General features: G+C 51.1%; 1 protein-coding gene across 1 annotated transcript in view; it reads right to left on the minus strand.

Moving 5' to 3' along the window:
* Positions 1-17,633, minus strand: part of Dnah10 (dynein axonemal heavy chain 10) — a 114,523-nt gene that overhangs the window by 92,102 nt on the left and 4,788 nt on the right. The window contains exons 3-11 of the mRNA XM_034636786.2: positions 16,725-16,807; positions 15,645-15,753; positions 14,689-14,804; positions 10,805-11,015; positions 8,155-8,312; positions 7,252-7,482; positions 5,791-5,981; positions 4,045-4,243; positions 1,386-1,580 (exon numbers count right to left, since the gene is read on the minus strand). Coding sequence (XP_034492677.2) covers positions 1,386-1,580; positions 4,045-4,243; positions 5,791-5,981; positions 7,252-7,482; positions 8,155-8,312; positions 10,805-11,015; positions 14,689-14,804; positions 15,645-15,753; positions 16,725-16,807 — 1,493 coding nt within the window. The remainder of the gene's footprint in view (positions 1-1,385; positions 1,581-4,044; positions 4,244-5,790; positions 5,982-7,251; positions 7,483-8,154; positions 8,313-10,804; positions 11,016-14,688; positions 14,805-15,644; positions 15,754-16,724; positions 16,808-17,633) is intronic.

A 17,633-nucleotide genomic window follows, 5' to 3' on the forward strand; every position in this document is an offset into this window, starting at 1 on the left:
GTGTGATGGTACACACCTAAAATTCCAGTTGCTTGGGATGCTGAGGCAGGAGGATCGTGAGTTCAAAGCCAGCCTCAGCAACTTAGTGAGGCTCTAAGCAACTCAGGGAGACCCTGTCTCTAAATAAAACATAAAAAGGGCTGGGGGCGTGGCTCAGTGGTTAAATACCCCTGGTACCAAAATCCCCAATACAAAACAAAACAAAACCAAAATAAACAAACAAAAAACCATGGGAGGGGACAAGAATGGGAGAGAATTGGCGGATTTTTTTGCCGTACAGGAACTTTAGGAAGGCCAAGAATTATAACCTCATGTATCCACGGGGGAGCAGGTGAGCACTGGTTTGCTCCAGAAAGAAAAAGAAACCTCTAGGAGGCTGAGCATTTGGAGGCACCAGGCTGGGGGTTGGGGTGAAGGCCCGGGGCAAACGCAGCTCTCTCTGCCTCTGCACAGCCAGGCACTCCCCATCCGCACCCCCTTTGATAAGAGTGGAGGTTAGTTCTAAAAAATTTCAAGCAGAATGATGCCGGAAGCGAGAAATTAGTGACAGACGTCTTCAAATTTCCGAAGTGATTTTCCACTTTGAATTCCGTACCTCTCACCTCGGAGTTCACTCGTACCAGACTCAAAAATATATACGTCCCGTGAGACCTGTCTGAAGAAGCTACTCAGAAATGGGCTCCAGCAAAACAAAGGAGTCAACATGGGGAGACATGAGATCCAGGAACCTGAGGACCCTGAGGAGAGTCCCCGTGTGGGGGGCGGTGACACCTGTCCCACCTCGATTCCCAGGCAGGGGGGTCTGTGCTGTATGGAGCAAGCCCTGATCACGTCCAGCTGCATGTGAACTTGGTCTGCCTGGGGAGTGGTGCGGGGACAGCTGAGGAACGTCCACGTCGCCTCACACCTTACTCTGTATTGTTTCTGGGTTTTACTAATAATCAGGTATTATTTTTTGTGGTTTAAAAACAAAGCAAAGGGCTGGGGATGTGGCTCAAGTGGTAGTGCGCTCGCCTGGCATGCGTGCGGCCCGGGTTTGATCCTCAGCACCACATACAAACAAAGACGTTGTGTTCGCCGAAAACTAAAAAATAAATATTAAAAAAAATTCTCTCTCTCTCTCCCTTTAAAAAAAATAAAGGTATTGTGTCCACCTACAACTGAAAAATAAATATTAAAAAAAAAAAGCAAAGAGGGGTTGGGGCCCTGGGTTTGATCCCCGGCACCACATAAAAATAAACAACATAAAGGTATCGTGTCCACCTACAACTAAAAATATCTAAAGAAAAAAAAAAAACTAAGTGTCACTAAACAACCCAACAAATTTAACATGGGGACAGCATGGTGACTGCTTCCCAGGTCACATAGACAGGTGTGTGACTTGCCAGGACTTCGATCTTGAAGTCGTCCATCACAAATTTCCAGTACTGGGCGGACTTGTTGCTGAAGGGGTCGAAGGTAAGGTTTTCCATGGGGGTGACCAGGCTGTCCACTCTGCACAGGACATCGTCGATGCGCTTGGGATCTCCTGTCACAGCCTTCAGTTCTGGACCAAATATATTGTAGAATTCCTCTATAACCTGCCAGACAACAGAAAAGGAGGCTCTGCGTTTTTGTTTTCTCGTGAATATTCCAACTACAAACGGAGAGCACATATACATTTACCTGAGCACAAGAATCCCGTCACACAGGCGACCACCACCCACTGAGACCTTTGGAACTATGCCACTGCACTAGGACCACACCTGGACACCGACCCCTGCTCACGTGTCTGCACATTCTCCCCTGCCACCCCCCACCCTTCCCGGGCTGCTCCTGCTTGCAGCCAGATGCCCATTGTCATTTTCCATTCCTTCCTGCCTCAGGGACTTTGCACTCACCACTCAAAGAGCCTCATGGTTCCTGCTTAGCCCTGAATGTCTCTTTCTTGTGTCCAGCACTCACAGACCCGCTCAGATCCTAGCCATGCTTCCAGAGCACCCTCCACTGCTTCTTGTGGCCTTTCAGCTGTAGCTGTGTGTATGTGATTGTCCTTTTCTTCCACTAGTTGGACTCTCCATGAAGCTAAGGACTAGGGAAGTGTTCTAGGGCTGGCGACCCAGGCCCTCGCCCTGGATAGGTGCACAGGCCCTCCCTCAGGTGTGGCCTGTCACCATCACAAAATTAATGACTTTTCCTGTGAACTTGTTTATATCAACACAGTCTGTGGAACTGTGGTGCACAGGTGAGCAGAACCTGCCTGTCTGTTGTCCTTGCCACCACCTGCCCCCGCCCTGTGCACCACACAGAGCACTTCGATGCCCCCCATGAGCAGGGGCTTCCAGTGGACTCCCGAGACTCAACGCCAGCCGAGGCAAGTGCGTGGCATCTACAGTGAGTAAGCAGGGGCAGAGTAAGCAAGGGCACCTGCCGTCCAAACCAGGGCTTGCAGCCAGGCACCATGGTGCACACCTGTCATCCCAGAGACTCGGAGGCTGAGGCAGGAGGATCAGGAGTTCAAAGCCAGCCTCAGCAATGGTGAGGCGCTAAGCAACTCAGTGAGACCCTGTCTCTAAATAAAATATAAAATAGGGCTGGGGATATGGTTAAGTGTCCCTGAATTCAATCCCTGGTAGCCACCCCCCCCCAAAAAAAAAAAAAAAAAAAAAAAAAACAGAGCTTGCTTCAGATGCAGGAAGGAGGCAAAGAAATGCTCGAGGCCAAGGCACCCTGCCACCGCCTTCCCTGCTCCTGCTGCCTCCTGCTCCAGCAGGAGGGACAATGATATCCATAAGGCAAAGGCAGGATGACCCTGAGTTCCTGTTACCTCCCAGCTCCTCAGTGAGCCCGAGGGACAGGGTCTTGGGAAGAGGTGTGACTCTCCCCTAATGAGACCAAAGCTGCGAGCTGGCTACATGGAGAGGGGCCACTGTCCCAGAGCAACAGAACAGGTCTGCAACACACCAATAGGAGCTGCCGGGGGCTGCCTTTGAAGCTGCTCTTGAACCACTGAGATGCCAGCAGCATCAAAGCCTGGTCTGTCTTCGCTTTTTTTTTTTTTTTTTTTTTTTGTACCAGGGATTGAACTCAGGGGCACTCCACCACTGAGCCCCATCCCCAGCCCTATTCTGTAGTTTATTTAGAGACAGGGTCTCACTGAGTTGCTTAGCCCCTCGCTGTTGCTGAGGCTGGCTTTGTACTTGAGATCCTCCTGTCTCAGCCTCCCTAGCCGCTGGGATTACAGGTGTGCACCACTGCACCGGCCCTTCACTCTGTTTTTTTATTTTTATTTATTTATTTTTTTGACCCTCCTACTATCTTGGCAAACTTCGAATCCATGGCCAGGACAGAGGCACGGGAAGAAAAAAAGCTTCCTGACATCTTCATTCTTTTTAAGGCCTTATTTTCTGCTTTTTTAAAAGTTCACTTGTTTACATGCAGTGCTGAGAATCCAACCCAGGGCCTCGCACATGCTAGGCGAGCGCTCTGCCCCTTATTTCCTGCTTTTTGAACAAGAGGCCTCGCGCTTCCGTTCTGCCCTGGCCACTGCCATGGTGGGGCCCACCCTGGTGTTTTCTCACTCCTGCACCATGCCTGCCTGCGGGGCGCTCTCCCTACATGTTTACGATGAGGGTCGGCGGGCCTTCCCTGTGCCCACTCACCCATCAGACACTAAGCACTCCCTCCATCCCCCCAACAGCTCCCACGGACAGGTAGACCCCATCCCCGGCAGGCAGAGGCAGTCGCAGCAGCAGGCCAGAGGATGAGGCATCAAGACAGAGAAGAGGGCAGCCCAGGAGCTCCAGCATTAAGAGAGGAGAGGGGAGGACCCTGCAGAAAACGAGCAGCCGAGGGGACTGAGGGAGAACAAAGTGCAAGGACAGAGGGACGTCACCGAAGACCACCAGCATGCAATGGCACCTTGTGGCACCTTCTAGAACTTTCTATGTGTTCTCCTCTCAGGCCTTTCAGACCCCCAGCTTCTACACACTGCCGGAAGAATAAACTGCTTTCCCTCCAGCGGGTTCTCTGGTCACGTTTGGTTCTCACATCACCCCCACACACCTGCAAAACGTCATAGAGGTCCTGGCAGATGGAGGCCATGTAATCCGTCCTCTCAAATAGCCGCTTCCGGTCAAACTCCCACCGGGCCTCTCTTCCGGAGGCCTCGATCTTGGCGCGGGTGTCAAAGTAGGCCTTCTTCCACATCTTGAGGGTGTTCTTGGCATCCAGGGTTTTGTGTTGGGCGCTCGTTCGGTTCTCCCTGTAGAGCGAGGGAACAAGGGGGCCCGTAAGGGGTCTGGGCCAGCTCTGAGGCCCCTGACCTGCTGCCGCAGCCTCTCCAAGTACCACAGGGAAGAAGTCCAGGCAAAGAAACAGGCACCGCCTGCATCCCGGGGCCAGGCGTCTCCCACAGAGAGCCCAGGACTCCCAGAGTCCCCGCTGTGACCTGAAGTGCTGCCCTCTACCCCTGCCCCCCTCCCTCCAGCCACGCTGAAGTTCCCCAGGGTGGGGAGGGAACCCCCGTCAGGGCCCAGCCGGCCTCACAGCCACAGCCACTGTGCCACACTGCCCGGCGGGTCTGCCTGGGATAGCAGAGGAATAGGGAGCCTCCGTTGCCAGGACAGCGGTCAGTAGTGGGGTCTGCAATGCCAGACTAAGATGGCACTGCCACAATTTGGGGACCTATTTTATCCACACAGATCTTTCTTTAAGAAAGCAAAATAAGGGCTAGATGTGGTGGCACACGCCTATAATCCCAGGAGCTCAGGAGGCTGAAGCAGGAGGATCACAAGTTCAAAGCCAGACTCAGCAACTTGGGCCCCAAGTAACTCAGCAAGACCCTGTCTCAAAGTAAAAAATAGATATTAAAAATAGATATTAGGGCTGGGATTGTGGCTTAGCGGTAGAGCGCTCACCTAGCATGCGTGCGGCCCTGGGTTCGATCCTCAGCACCACGTAAAAATAAATGAATGGAATAAAGGTATTGTGTCCAACTACAACTAAAAAAATAAATATTAAAAAAAAATAGATATTAAAAGCTGGTGGTGGGGGGGGGGGACTTTGGATGTGGCCCAATGCTTAAGTGCCCCTGGGTCAATCCCTGGTACAAAAAAAAAGAGGAAAGAAAGTAAAACAAGGGGGCCTGGCAGTGTGGTCAGTGCCAGAGCGTGGGCTTGGCACACACGAGCCCCTGGGCTCCATCCCCAGCACCAAAAATAATGAAAGAAAAGGAAAAATCGTCTCCATTTCCTTCAACATCCTCCGTCATCCCTCAACATCCTAAAGGCTACCCACCTGAGGGGGCTGGGGTCCAGGACCCTCTGCCTCAGTCTCTCCAGGTAGAACCAGGGAAGAAAGCCCCAGCAAGACAAAAAGTTTATGTATAGATAAGATTATATAATTAAATATCAAAATATAATTATATGACATGTGCAGTCATATAGAATATTCCATCAAGTGAATGATATGTGTGTATGTGTATGTATGTATGTATGTATGTATGTATGTATTTATTTTTATGATCCATAAAAAGGCGTGAAGCACTGACATATCTGCAGCCCAGATGAGCCTTGAGAGCGTACTGCTAAGTGAAAGAAGTCTGACCCAAAAGGCCACGTACTGCCCCAGGCCAAGGGCATCTGGGTCAGCTGTGACTGCTCCAAGTTCCCAGATTTCTCTGGGGAATAGAAATGCAAATATTCCGACATGACCTTGACCACCGTCTCGCAGTCCAGTGGATACACCAGGAGTTGCAGCCCCAAGAGGCCCTCTAAGTTCCCAGCACAATGCCGCAGGGCCACCTCTTACTTGAACAGGGTGCGAAGGTTGACCACCCGGCACACCCTGTCGGCGATTTCCCAGGCCACACGCTCCATGAGCGGGATCATCCTCTCGTCCTTGTTGTAGTGCCGGGAGATGATCCACACCATACGCAGGGCGCTCATCATGGAGGGGATGGTGTCCAGCACCACCTGGAAGCTGGCCCCATGTGTGATGTTCTGTCAAGGGGACGTGCGGGAGAGAGAGAAGGGTGCAAGATGAGCCTGGTGGCTCCAGAGGCTGTGTGTGCAAGAAGCGTCCCTCTCCTAATGCAAACTGGACGCGCTCTGATGCAGAAAGCTCAATGAGGGTCGTGAATGAAGTAAATAAAGCAGATTTCAGAAGTGTAAGGAAGCGTGCACGTAATCATCCTTCCCCTAAACCTGTGGCTGCTCAAGTCCCTTCACACACGGCTTGGCGTATGCACACCCCTGCTCACCTCCTCCCGAGGGCTGAAGTCTCCTCCAGATCCCAGGCAATGCCTAACACGTGGAAATGCTGTGAACAGTTGCTCTGTGTGTGTGTGTGTGTGTGTGTGTGTGTGTTGTTCCAGGAATAATGACAAGGAAAAAGCCTGCCCACGTTCAGAACAGATGCAGCTTTTCCCCAGACACCTTCCACCCACAGTCAGCTGACTCTGCAGGCGCAGAATCCCGGACGGGTAGACACACGCACGGTAAGCATGGGGCATGTCCATCTCGCGCCACGTGCTGTTTTTTCCAGAGACAGCAGGGTGGCCCCTCAGTCCTGCCCCGCCTGCCCTCGGCCTGCTCCATCCAGGGGGCATGCACTCCTCTCTACCCCTGGACCTGGGCAGGCTCTGCATGTGGAATACGGGTTACAGAATGCTCAGGGGGCCTGCTCCCTGCCCCTTGGAAGCTGGGCACCACGGAGAGGCATGGACACTCTATTCCCCTGAAGCGTAAGCGTAAGCAAAGAGAGAGAAGCCAAGGGGCACCCAGACCCAGACAAGGAGGCAGAGAGGCAGAGAGGAGGCAGAGAGGCCATCCTGCCTGCCACAGGGGCCAAGATGAACCCCCAGCAGAGGTCTCCCAGGACTGCCAGGCCACAGCACAGGGAGACAGCCCAGTGGCTGTTAAGAAAGTTAGCAGGGGTTGTGGCTCAAGCGGTAGCGCGCTCGCCTGGAATGCGTGCGGCTCGGGTTCGATCCTCAGCACCACATATAAACAAAGATGTTGTGTCTGCTGGGGGGGGAAAAAAAAACCTAAAAAATAAACATTAAAATTCTCTCTCTCTTTAAAAAGAAAGAAAGTCGGAGTTAGTGATTGACAGACACGGGTTTCAGTTCACAGACCACAGCTGGGCACCCAGCGCCATTTGGATTTAACACCTATGGACATCCCCTTGGAAGTTCATGTTCCATAAGGAATTTTACATGTGACAACCTCCTCCCAGAGCCGACTGGGTGAGGCACAGCACAGGTCGGACCTTGAAGTGACGCTCCACGGTGGAGAGAAAGCGCACGTTGTCTGAGGCCTCGATGTGGTACTTGAACAGCTCCGCCAAGACTGGCTGCAGGTTGGCCACCAGCAGGGAGTCCGACTCCCTGATCACATCCAAGACTTTTCTGACTGTCGGAAGCTTTGTCTGCTCATAGAGGGCACTTAAGGTGGCGTTTCTTTCCCGCCAGAACTCAATTTCGGCCAGAGGGCCATTACCCTGCGAGGAGACAGGGACATCAACACACACTCTCATTGTTAACCCAGGGTGTTTATCAGCTTCTCCAGTGTCCATCCTCTCATCCCAACTGCTCAGCACAGGCAGACCCCATGCAGGGTCTCAGGGGCGGGCTCAGGAGCTAGGATGGTCCAATCAGAATCTCAGGACTCCAGGTGGGAATGCCAGGCAGAGGCTTCCTCTGGGCAAGGCCATCTGCCAGACACGGCTGAAAGCTGCACTATGGAGAAGCCTCACCCCCAGGATGGAGGTTGGAACCAAGAGATTCTCAGTTGAGTTGGGGTTCCTGTTTTGGGCAGCCCAAATAATACTGGCTGCTACACAGAATTATCTTTCCAGTCTAGGAAAGACGAGGTAGCTCACTAACAACAAAAAGCCCAGGAATGATATCTTGGGTGTGTTTGCTTTGATCTTTTATTTATTATTAGTGTGTGTGTGTGTGTGTGTATATATATATTTTTGTTTTGTTTTGTTTTGGACAGTGTTAGGGATGGAGCCCAGGGTCTTCTCACACATTCTAGGCATACTTGACCTTTTAACAGTAAAAAAAAAAAAAAAAATAGGCAAACTCACGCAGATCCCAGACTTCCGGCTCCTTCTTGGGGCAGAAAGCCTCACTTGTTATCAAGGATCTTTGAAAGCCCTGCCAATCACCTGGGGTGTCTTCTTCAGCTGGCCCTCGACAGCTGCAGATATCTGATTCAACCAGTTTATCACACACTGCTCCAAGGTTTCCACGGTGTCTGGATCAGCAGCCAGGTTAGACACCTCGCCCTCTAAACTGATGCTTGGCATTTCCAACTTGATCTCACCTAGAAAAATGAAAGTGTTTAGTCTAGTTTAGGAAAATTGGTTCCAAACAATAACATTGAGTTAGTCAGCTGGTTCTTCTCTCCATATAGCAGTACATGGTCTAACATCTTAGCTCTGTTCCAAATCTGTCTCTATCTCATTTTCCTTTATTAGAATGTTAATTAAAACACTTTAGATGCCTGTTCCAGGGGTTAAGTTCAAGCAGAATGACTTAGCTATCAAAGATATTTCTGAATTTACAATTTAATGAATTCAGTTTTTAAAAATGGGTCATAAAATAAGAGTGCAGTAGATATTTAAGAAAACCCCTATAATAGTACAAAGATAAACCAGAAAAAAATGACCTCACAGGAAATTGAGATGGAGCACATGCCTGTAATCCCAGAAACTTGGGAGGCTGAAGCAAGAGGATTAAAAGTTGGAGGCCAGCCTGGGCAACTTAGTGAGACCCAGTCTCAAAGTAAAATGAAAAGGGCTGGAGATGGTTCATGGTAAAAATGCCCTGGGTTCAATCCCAAGTACTCAAAAGAAGAAAAGAGAAACGAAAAGAAAATGGAGATAAGGTGAAGAAAAGAAGAAAAAAATTAATCCCAACTATTTGTCTCAGAGATTTAAGATAATATGGCATCCTTCAAACAAGAAGAGAATGCTATGAAAAAGGTACAATCACTACTTAAGGATGTACTCCTGTACACTGAGACAGCAAAACCCAACTAAGAAAAAAGGCCTAGGATTCTAGAAGCAATATCAAAAAGACAGCTATGAAACATGCTGAGATAGCAAGGAGCCCACATTACATCAAGACCCTGGAAAGGAATACATTCAGTGAAAAGAGGGCCCTCTCACATGCAGGGAATTTTGTAAAAACAAAGAGGCCTTTGTACAACATTTTAAGAAAAGCAAGGTAAATGGGAACAGAAAAGGTGTATAAGAGAAGTAAAACTATCAAAATATGCTACTCTGTTCTACAGTATACAACATTCCTATAGCTGTAATAATGTACATGCTGTTTACCAATCAATAATAAAAAGGAATGCAACTATAACAGAAGGAAGACAGTAAACTAGCAGTATGGAATGAGGGAACAAATGGCAAGAAATTATACATAATGTCTACAATTAAAAAGAAACAGCAGAGCCAGGAGTGGTGGCACACTCCTGGAATCCCAGAGAGGCAGGAGGCTGAGGCGGGAGGATCATAAACTAAGGCCAGCCTCAACAACTTAGTGAGACCCTGACTCAAAATAAAAACTAAAAAGGGCTAGGGATGTGGCTCAGTGGTAAAGTGTCCCTGGGTGTCCTGGAGCGGTGACTTGAATCACAGTCTTTGACTCCTCCAGCAGGAGCTGCACCTGCGCTGGGGTCTTCCTGTGCAAAGGTGCAGGTCAAGACTGCCAGTTGCCATGGTGACACCCTGCTTAAAGGAGGTTCTGTGCATGGCACAAGACTATCAATCTTAACCCTGAGTTCAGACACCACTGCCAGGGGTAGAGAATCAGGAGCGTAAGTTGATAATTATAACTGTCTGCATGCTCTGAAGAAACTTTCCCATGGAAAACCCTTTTTATCATCACACCTACGTGATACACGTCTGAGCTGGCTCTGGGCCACCAGTCTCTGTCGGGGAATGGCGTCCCACCTGCTCTCAGTTTTTCCTCTGCGTGCATCTGTTTGCCTTTTCTAATCCCCCCTTGCCCCTCACCAGCTTCTAACGGCCGTGCAGGTGGTGGCACCTGGGGTTCAATCCCCGCCACTATAGAAATTTTTAAAAGTCTGGATCTCTCCACAAGGGTCTCTCCTTTTTCCGTTTCCAGCAGGAGAAATTCCCATGGGGTGGGGATGTTAAATTTTACTTTAAAGGAAGAAAAGAGTTTATTTCCTGAGAATAACCACCCCCTTTACAGGCCTTCCCAACCTGCGAACTCCCACGTGCTGTGTGCATTATGTCTAACTTCGGGCCGTTTCTCCCTCATTGCCCACTGCCAGATCACTTGCCTCCTTCCTAGCCCTGCTGGTAAACATTCTGTTATCTATTCATGGTTGGACCCTAAAACTACAGCCACGGAGAGAGACCTCACTAAGGCAGCCTCCCAGCCTCCCAACTCTGTCCTCCCCACACACGTCACCACCTCCCCTGCCCTGGCTGACCCAGGCCGAGGCACTCTTGGGGACCACCTGCCCCCTCCAATGGAGTGCAGAGCCACTCAGTGCAGCAGTGGTCGCCAAGTGCCACCTTCAGATGAGGTGAAGCACCACTTCCTCAGGTGGCCCCTGCTGCTCCCCTTGCTAAACCCAAAAGTTCTTAATATTTTTCTGAAGCTCCTTGTTCTGGACTCAAAGATCCCTAAGGACAAGGATCGGGTCCTTCCTTTCTGCATCTCATGGCGACGGGCTTGGTGTCTGCACAGCGTGTGCGTGTAAGCCACAGTCATCGTCAATGAGAACAGAACAGCTCCATCCTTCTCCGCAAAAGAGCAGGAAACTCAACCTACCTTCCAGCTGCTGCATTGTTCTCTGAATGCTGTTTGCAAATTTCTGAAGGTTCATTAAGAATTCATCCCGTATGAGCTGGACGCTGTGGTACTCTACCGGCTCCCCGGGCAGGTCTATGTCGTATAAGAAAGAATCAGACGGCTTCGCAGATGGGACTCCCAGGGTCATGTCCGTCTTGTGCTGGTTGAAGGACAATGCTGGCAAAAACACCTGAGAAGCCAAGTTTGTGAACAGGTCACTGGGCGCCATTTCCAAAAACTCAGGCCTCGTGTGGACCCTGGCCTCAAAGGCTCCGCTCTATTTCAGTACAAATAGGCCAAGAGGAAAGGATCCAAACCCAGAGCGCAGCCCCAAGGAGGGAGAAACTGCCCCACACTTGAGATGATCCAAGGGTAAGAACTGTCACCAGCCTGATATGGCCACCCAGAAAACAGTCCTGTTTGTTCAGCAGCCACCAGGAAGCAGAAGTCAGAGACGGAGCCCAGGGGACACTGCCAATGCACCCCCTCAGCACCATGCCAGTGTGGGCCAAGGAAACGGAGTGAGGGGACCCAGAACTGGGTCTTTGCAAAGTTTCATGGGCACTTATGAAGTCCTTGGAATATAGTGACAAAACCATCCACCCACACCGTAAAAAGCAACATGCCTATTGCATGTGGCTTGGTGTGGTTGGCTGGTTGGTTGGGTTTGGGTTTTGGTTTTTAGTTTCCCCTTTTTAAATTTACAAACATTTCTGAGGATATATGGAAGCATCCAGAATGCTTGACCTGAAGCTTCCAGCCCATTAAGCTGACTGCATGCTCAGTGGGGCCTGTGAGCAGGCCCCTCTGTGTCATTTCCTGCATGTTGGCAGCTGGGTCTGTGGCCTTGATCAGAAGCTTCATCCCCAAGCACTCAGTGGCTCAGTGTTTGACCAGCATTCGTGAGAACCTCCGTTCCCCCACCCCAGCCCCACAAATGCAAGAACACCTGCACCTAGACTATGGGTGTCTTTTCTGCTAGGAGACAAATAAATGGTCCCCTCCAACCCATTGATGCTCAAAGCCCAGGTCCATTAATCCACTGGAATAGATTTACATTCTAAATATTCTAAAATTTAAAATATTCATATTAGATTACAAACTAGTATTGCAGTATGGTACACAATAATATGTATTAAAATTCATACTCTAATAATCTAAAATTCTCTCTCCTAGCTGAAACACTTACAGAGACCTCCCTCCTCTGCCTGCCATGTAAGGAAGGCCATGTAAATGCTGGGTTTCTCTCTATGTGCCTATTTTAAAATTGTATCCTGGTTCCCTGAGGACCTCCAAAAGTGACCCATCAGGATTTTTAACATCATATGGACTCAAGGGTTTGCGCTTCAACCTGGTGCGATCGTCACGCTGTTGAGGATGATGGTTGTCCTGTCTTTGCCCAGCATGAGGCTCTCGGGAGGCCCCGATGTCCTTCGCACACATCTCTAGAGTCAGAGTGGTGGACGGGACACAAGAGCACTGGACAAACAGACCCCAGGATACCCATGCACAGTACGTGGCCAGCCGGGTGGACTCAGCAGCGGTCATCCCTGGTGGCCAAAGCCCTGGGGACACACTTTATCTCTGTACCTCTGGTTTGCTTGGGCTTTCATAATGAGTGTGTATGTCTTATGTAATTTTTCAAAAAAGAATTGCATACAACAAACATCAGGGAACGTGACAGAAAGCAGAGGAACCTTGCACTTGGTTGGCCACTAAACCTGCCACCTGTTGGCGTTAATTGTGTCATATGTTGATCTATTAGATAATGAGAAGTTTGATTCAGAAGATGGCCAGGGGTCTTGACGTCCCGAAATCCACACTAGGAAAAACGGGAGACAGGCAAGCACCCACAGGTGGAAACACAGCCACGCAGTCGGGCTGGCCCAATCCACAGGGCAAGGTGGACGTGGAGAGGCCATTCTGGCCAGTCCTCTGTGGCCATCCTCTGTGGGACCCATCCATGTGGAAATCACTAGTGACAAGCCCACCAGCCCTCCTCACTTCAGCCACACACAGCGCGGAGCACTCCTTCTCCAGGCTTCCGGTCACGCCTCTGGGTGTCCCTCCTCCCTCTATCCCTTCACCTATGTTCCCTCCCTTGGTTATTTCTTCTAGTCCCTGGGCTTCATGTGTCTCCATGACAACAATGCCTGTATTTTTTTTTATACTTTTTAGATGTTGATGAACCTTTATTTTATTCATTTATTTATATGCAGTGCTGAGAATTAAACCCGGTGCCTCACACATGCCAGGCAAGCACTCTGCCACTGAGCCCCAGCCCCAGCCCAGTAACACCTATATTTTAAAGGATCATTCTGGTTGGTTTGCGGGGAACGCAGCACACAGGGCAAGGACAGAGCAAGGATAACTTTCAGGAGGCTACTACAAAGTCCTAGCAAAACAGGATGTTTGTACCAACTATCCTCTTAGTCCAAACCTTCTCAGTGAGGTCTTCCAGGCCACCCTATCCAAAATGGCCAAAACCTCCCTTTACCACCTACAAACTTCCTGTCCCCCCTGGTTCCCTAACCCCTTTTTTTTCTTACTTCATTTTTTCCTCCCTAGCTCTTGTTGCTGTCTAGCACAGCATATATTTCCCATTGATCTTATTTAATGTGAATCTTCCTGCTCAACCATATGCTCGATGAGGCAGAGGCCATGTCTGAGCTGTTCACCGCCACTGAATACAGTAGGTGCTCAGCACATATTGGCCAGATGGCTGCCCTGCGTTCTCCAGGAAACTTCTGACTTGGACACCTGCTCACACCTCGACTCATATGCCTGAGATGCCTCTCGAGTGCAGTGTGTGCAAGAGAGAATTCTGGGGTTCCCCTCCAGATCTGTCACCCTCCCCATCTCCGCAGTGACCCCCACCAGGCCCTGGTTGCTCATGCACATCCTCGCAGTCATCCTCAATACCTCTTCCTTCAACTCCAGCTCCCTGTCATCTCCAAGTCCGTTGACTGTGTCCCTAATGTGCCCTCGATGCATCTCCCTCTCTCTCCTGATGGAGCTCTGGAACCCACCCAGCCATCACCTTCCCCTGGACTCTCCCATGGCTTCTGGGGGTGGGGGCAGTCCTCCTGTCCCTTACACTCTTGCCCTGGCCCCTTGATATGTTCCCACGGTGGCCAGGGAAAACTGCAAATCCAACTGTGCCATCCCCCTCCTTCCCCTCTCTGTGGCCACGATGGCCGTCCTTCTGTCCTGACTGTGACCGTGGTGCTGGCTGCTTCCTCTGCCCAGGAGGCTCCCACACCAGACCCTCACGTGCCTGCCTCCTTCACCTGGCCCAGGTCTCAAGTCAGAGCCACCTCGTCCCCAGAACTCCCCGATACCTCCCCGGCCTTCCCCAAGAACGCCTCTCCGCTGGAACTGGCCTGTGGGTGAACTTTCTCTTTTTGTGTGTTTGACACCAGGGATTGAACTCAGGGCACTCAACCACTGAGCCATGTCCCCAGCCCTATTTTTACATTTTATTTAGAGACAGGGTCTCGCTGAGGTGCTTAGGGCCTCGACATTGCTGAGGCTGGCTTTGAACTCCTGATCCTCCTGCCTCAGCCTCCCGAGTTGCTGGGACTACAGGCGTGCACCTCCGTGCCCAGCTGCAGTGAGCTTCCTGATGCTTAAAGCAGCTCCCAAGGTTGCCCCCCACACCACACGGCCTGTTCCATCACAGGTCCAGGACACCCTACCTCGGTGGCTGTCACCATCCGGTGCTTCCCATTGTGTGTGTTCCACGTCTGTCCCCTGAGAGTGCGGGGACGTGTCCCTCGCCTCCCACAGGGGACCGCCCCTGCCTATCTGTGGGGTAACAGAGGCACAATGGGGCCTTTGTCTTAGAAACGCCAGTGGCTCACCTGGCAAATGATGCCCCTCAGGAGGTGAAGGACGTGGGCGTTGATGATGCCGTACTCCAGCGTTTCAGGCATGATCTCCATCGCCTCCTTCATGTCGCTGGCCTCAGGGATTGACTCTAAACCGAACAGAGCCAGAGGTCAGATGGTGGGAGGGCAGCCGCAGCTACCATCCCCAGGAGTTCAGGAAACTCCTCCTGCTTCCCAAGGGACGCTTTAGTCACCGACTCCGACACACGCTGCTTCTCTCTGTGCTGAAGCAGATTCTGGGGCCCAGGTGGATCTGTCACATGCGCCAACCTGGCTGAGACACTGCTCTGCCCGCCTCCCCTCTGCCCAGCTATGCTTCCTCAGTCCCTGGCCAAAGTGGCTTCGGGGCATATGTGGTCACTGTCCCCCTTCTGATGAGGCATTATTAGGCAAATATTTGCTTTGCCCACCAAAGCCTGGTCCCCACAGTGGACAACATGAAGCTAAAGTGGCCTCTCCTCGAGGCTAGCTGAGGATGATGACTCACAGGACATAACCTTCTGTCCCCGGGGCTGCAGTGTCCACCCTTCGCCAGCCACTGTGTGCCCAATGTTCTTCGCCTGGACAGGGCGTTTTTAGGGGGACATCATGAAGGCCCTGCACATGCTGCTTTTGGGGTGACCAACAGATTTTAGTGTGAAGGCAAACTTGCAAGGAGGAGTCCATGGATCACAAGACTCAACTGTACCAGTAAAGAGTGACATTCTCGTGAAAGGTCAGAAGAGGGCTGGGGAGGCCAGCATGCCTGAGGCCCCAGGTTCCTTCCCCAGCATGGAGGAACAGAGAGAGGAGTAACGTGTAAACAGACCCTCACGCACGTGCATGCACCACCGCGCGCACACACACACACACACATACGTGCTCACGTGCACACACGTGCACACAGGCATACACACACACATACATCCGCATACATACACGAAACGTACCTTGTGTGTTTCTGAGAAAAAACAACACAGTCTGGTTCAGAAACTCCTCGGGAACCGGGGTGCAGAGCACCTGGAGATAGGTTTTCTCCACGACGCGCTTCACCATCCTCTGAAACCGGGGACCAACAGTTGTCATGGCTGAGGTCCACCTGCCCACCACAGAACCCCCTGCCCAGGCCGCCCGAGTGCTGCCCGGCCACACAGTTGGCAGGCGGCTGGCACTTTTGCTAACCAGCCATCACAGGAACACCTGGGGTTGCTGCCCTAAAAAGGGTCCCGACAGAGCTGGCTGGGCTGTCCACGGCACCAGCCAGGCTGGACTTCCCTCTGAAGAAGCGCAGGTCAGGCTGAACACTCAGTCCTAGACTAAGCTCCACCCTTGGGACTTGTGCCGTGCAGGCCTTGCTTACCAGGCCTGTGCTGCCCAGACCCTACCCACTCTGAGGAAAGACAGTGTCCCTCTGAGGAAGGACAGGCCCTGACTGGCTCCCAGGAGATGAGCTCTGAGCCCCTGGAACATCCTGCCTGGTGGAAGGGTCTCTGTGGATCTGGGCCCAGGGCCAGGCCAGCAAGTCCAGCCATCATGGGGTTTGTGGTGGATGCCTGTGGCTGTCCGCCTAGGCCCTGGGCCACATGTTGCAGTCTGGCCTCTGGAGTGGGGGTGGGGCTGGAGGCTGACCGGGGCTGAGTGACCAAGGCCAGTCATATGGACACCCTGTGGCTATGTGACTGACCCCCAGTGATATCCTGGGCACCAGAGTTCGGGTGGGCCCATTGGCTTCACGACATCTGGTGTGAGAAATGAGCACTGTCCACAGACTCCACAGGGCAAGGACAGCTGGGAGCAGGTGCCTGGCCTCTCCTGGACCCGCCTGTGCCCTCTGCTTGGCCGACTCCAGGGCCACCCCTTCTCTGTGATGAGCCATAACTATGAGTAAAACAGCTTTACCAGTCACTGTGAGTCCTTCTAACCACTGAGTCTAAGCGGGGTCTCGGGGACTCTTTAACCCCAGCCTACAATCTGGGTCCCAGGGCACTCCCACCTCACTGCCCCACCACTAGAACAGGAGCCATGCATACTTTGGTGGGGACATTTTCCAAATCTTCATCCTCTGTGCCGATAGGAGTAGCCAAGGACTCGCCACTCATCAGCAAATTCTTAACTGCAAAATACAATCCAACACATGAGATCAATTAGTCAGAAAACTAGGCTTCCTGCCACAAGACCAGCCGGCGTTTTTGTTCACAGCAGATTTCTTTCAGTGGACATGTTATCAAAAAGCCACACGTGTGTGTGTGTGTGTGTGTGTGTGTGTGTGTTAAATATTTTTTTAGACGTTGTTGGACCTTTATTTTATTTATTTATCTTTATGTGGTGCTGAGGATGGAACCCAGCGCCTCACACATGCTAGGCAAGTGCTCTACCATTGAGCCACAACCCTATGTGGTTTTTTTTTATATTTTTATTAGTTGTTGATGGATCTTTATTTTATTTACTTATTTATATGCAGTACTGAGAATTGAATCCAGTGCCTCCCACATGCTAGGCAAGAGTGCTACCACTAAGCTTCAATCTTAGCCCCAATGTGTGTGTTTTTTTTAACCAATGAATCCTCTTACAAGTTCGACTTACATTACAACTGAGGAGAGGTGTACTTCATCAGAAATCAATATGTGCATGCACATGCGTGTCCCAACTACAGGGTCCAAGGTGTGATTCCCTGAGGCTTATATTTAAGAGAACTTTAGCCAACAGGTCAGTGGGTATGCCTTTTTCTCATAATGAGACTAAAACTCAATGGAGAGGGGAGTGAAAAGAAAGTAGTCTAAATAAAAAGAAGACCACTCTCCTGGGTCCACAGTGACCAAGGTCAGCTCAGAAACCTGGGAGTCTCAGTTCTGAGAGTTTCCAACAAGGCAGGACCTTGCAGAGTAGGAGAGATTCCCTTGAGAACCCTGATCCCTCTGTGAAAGGCCCGGGGCAGGGCC

The sequence above is a fragment of the Marmota flaviventris genome, chromosome 1, assembly GCF_047511675.1.
Source record: "Marmota flaviventris isolate mMarFla1 chromosome 1, mMarFla1.hap1, whole genome shotgun sequence".
Taxonomy (NCBI): Eukaryota; Metazoa; Chordata; class Mammalia; order Rodentia; family Sciuridae; genus Marmota; species Marmota flaviventris.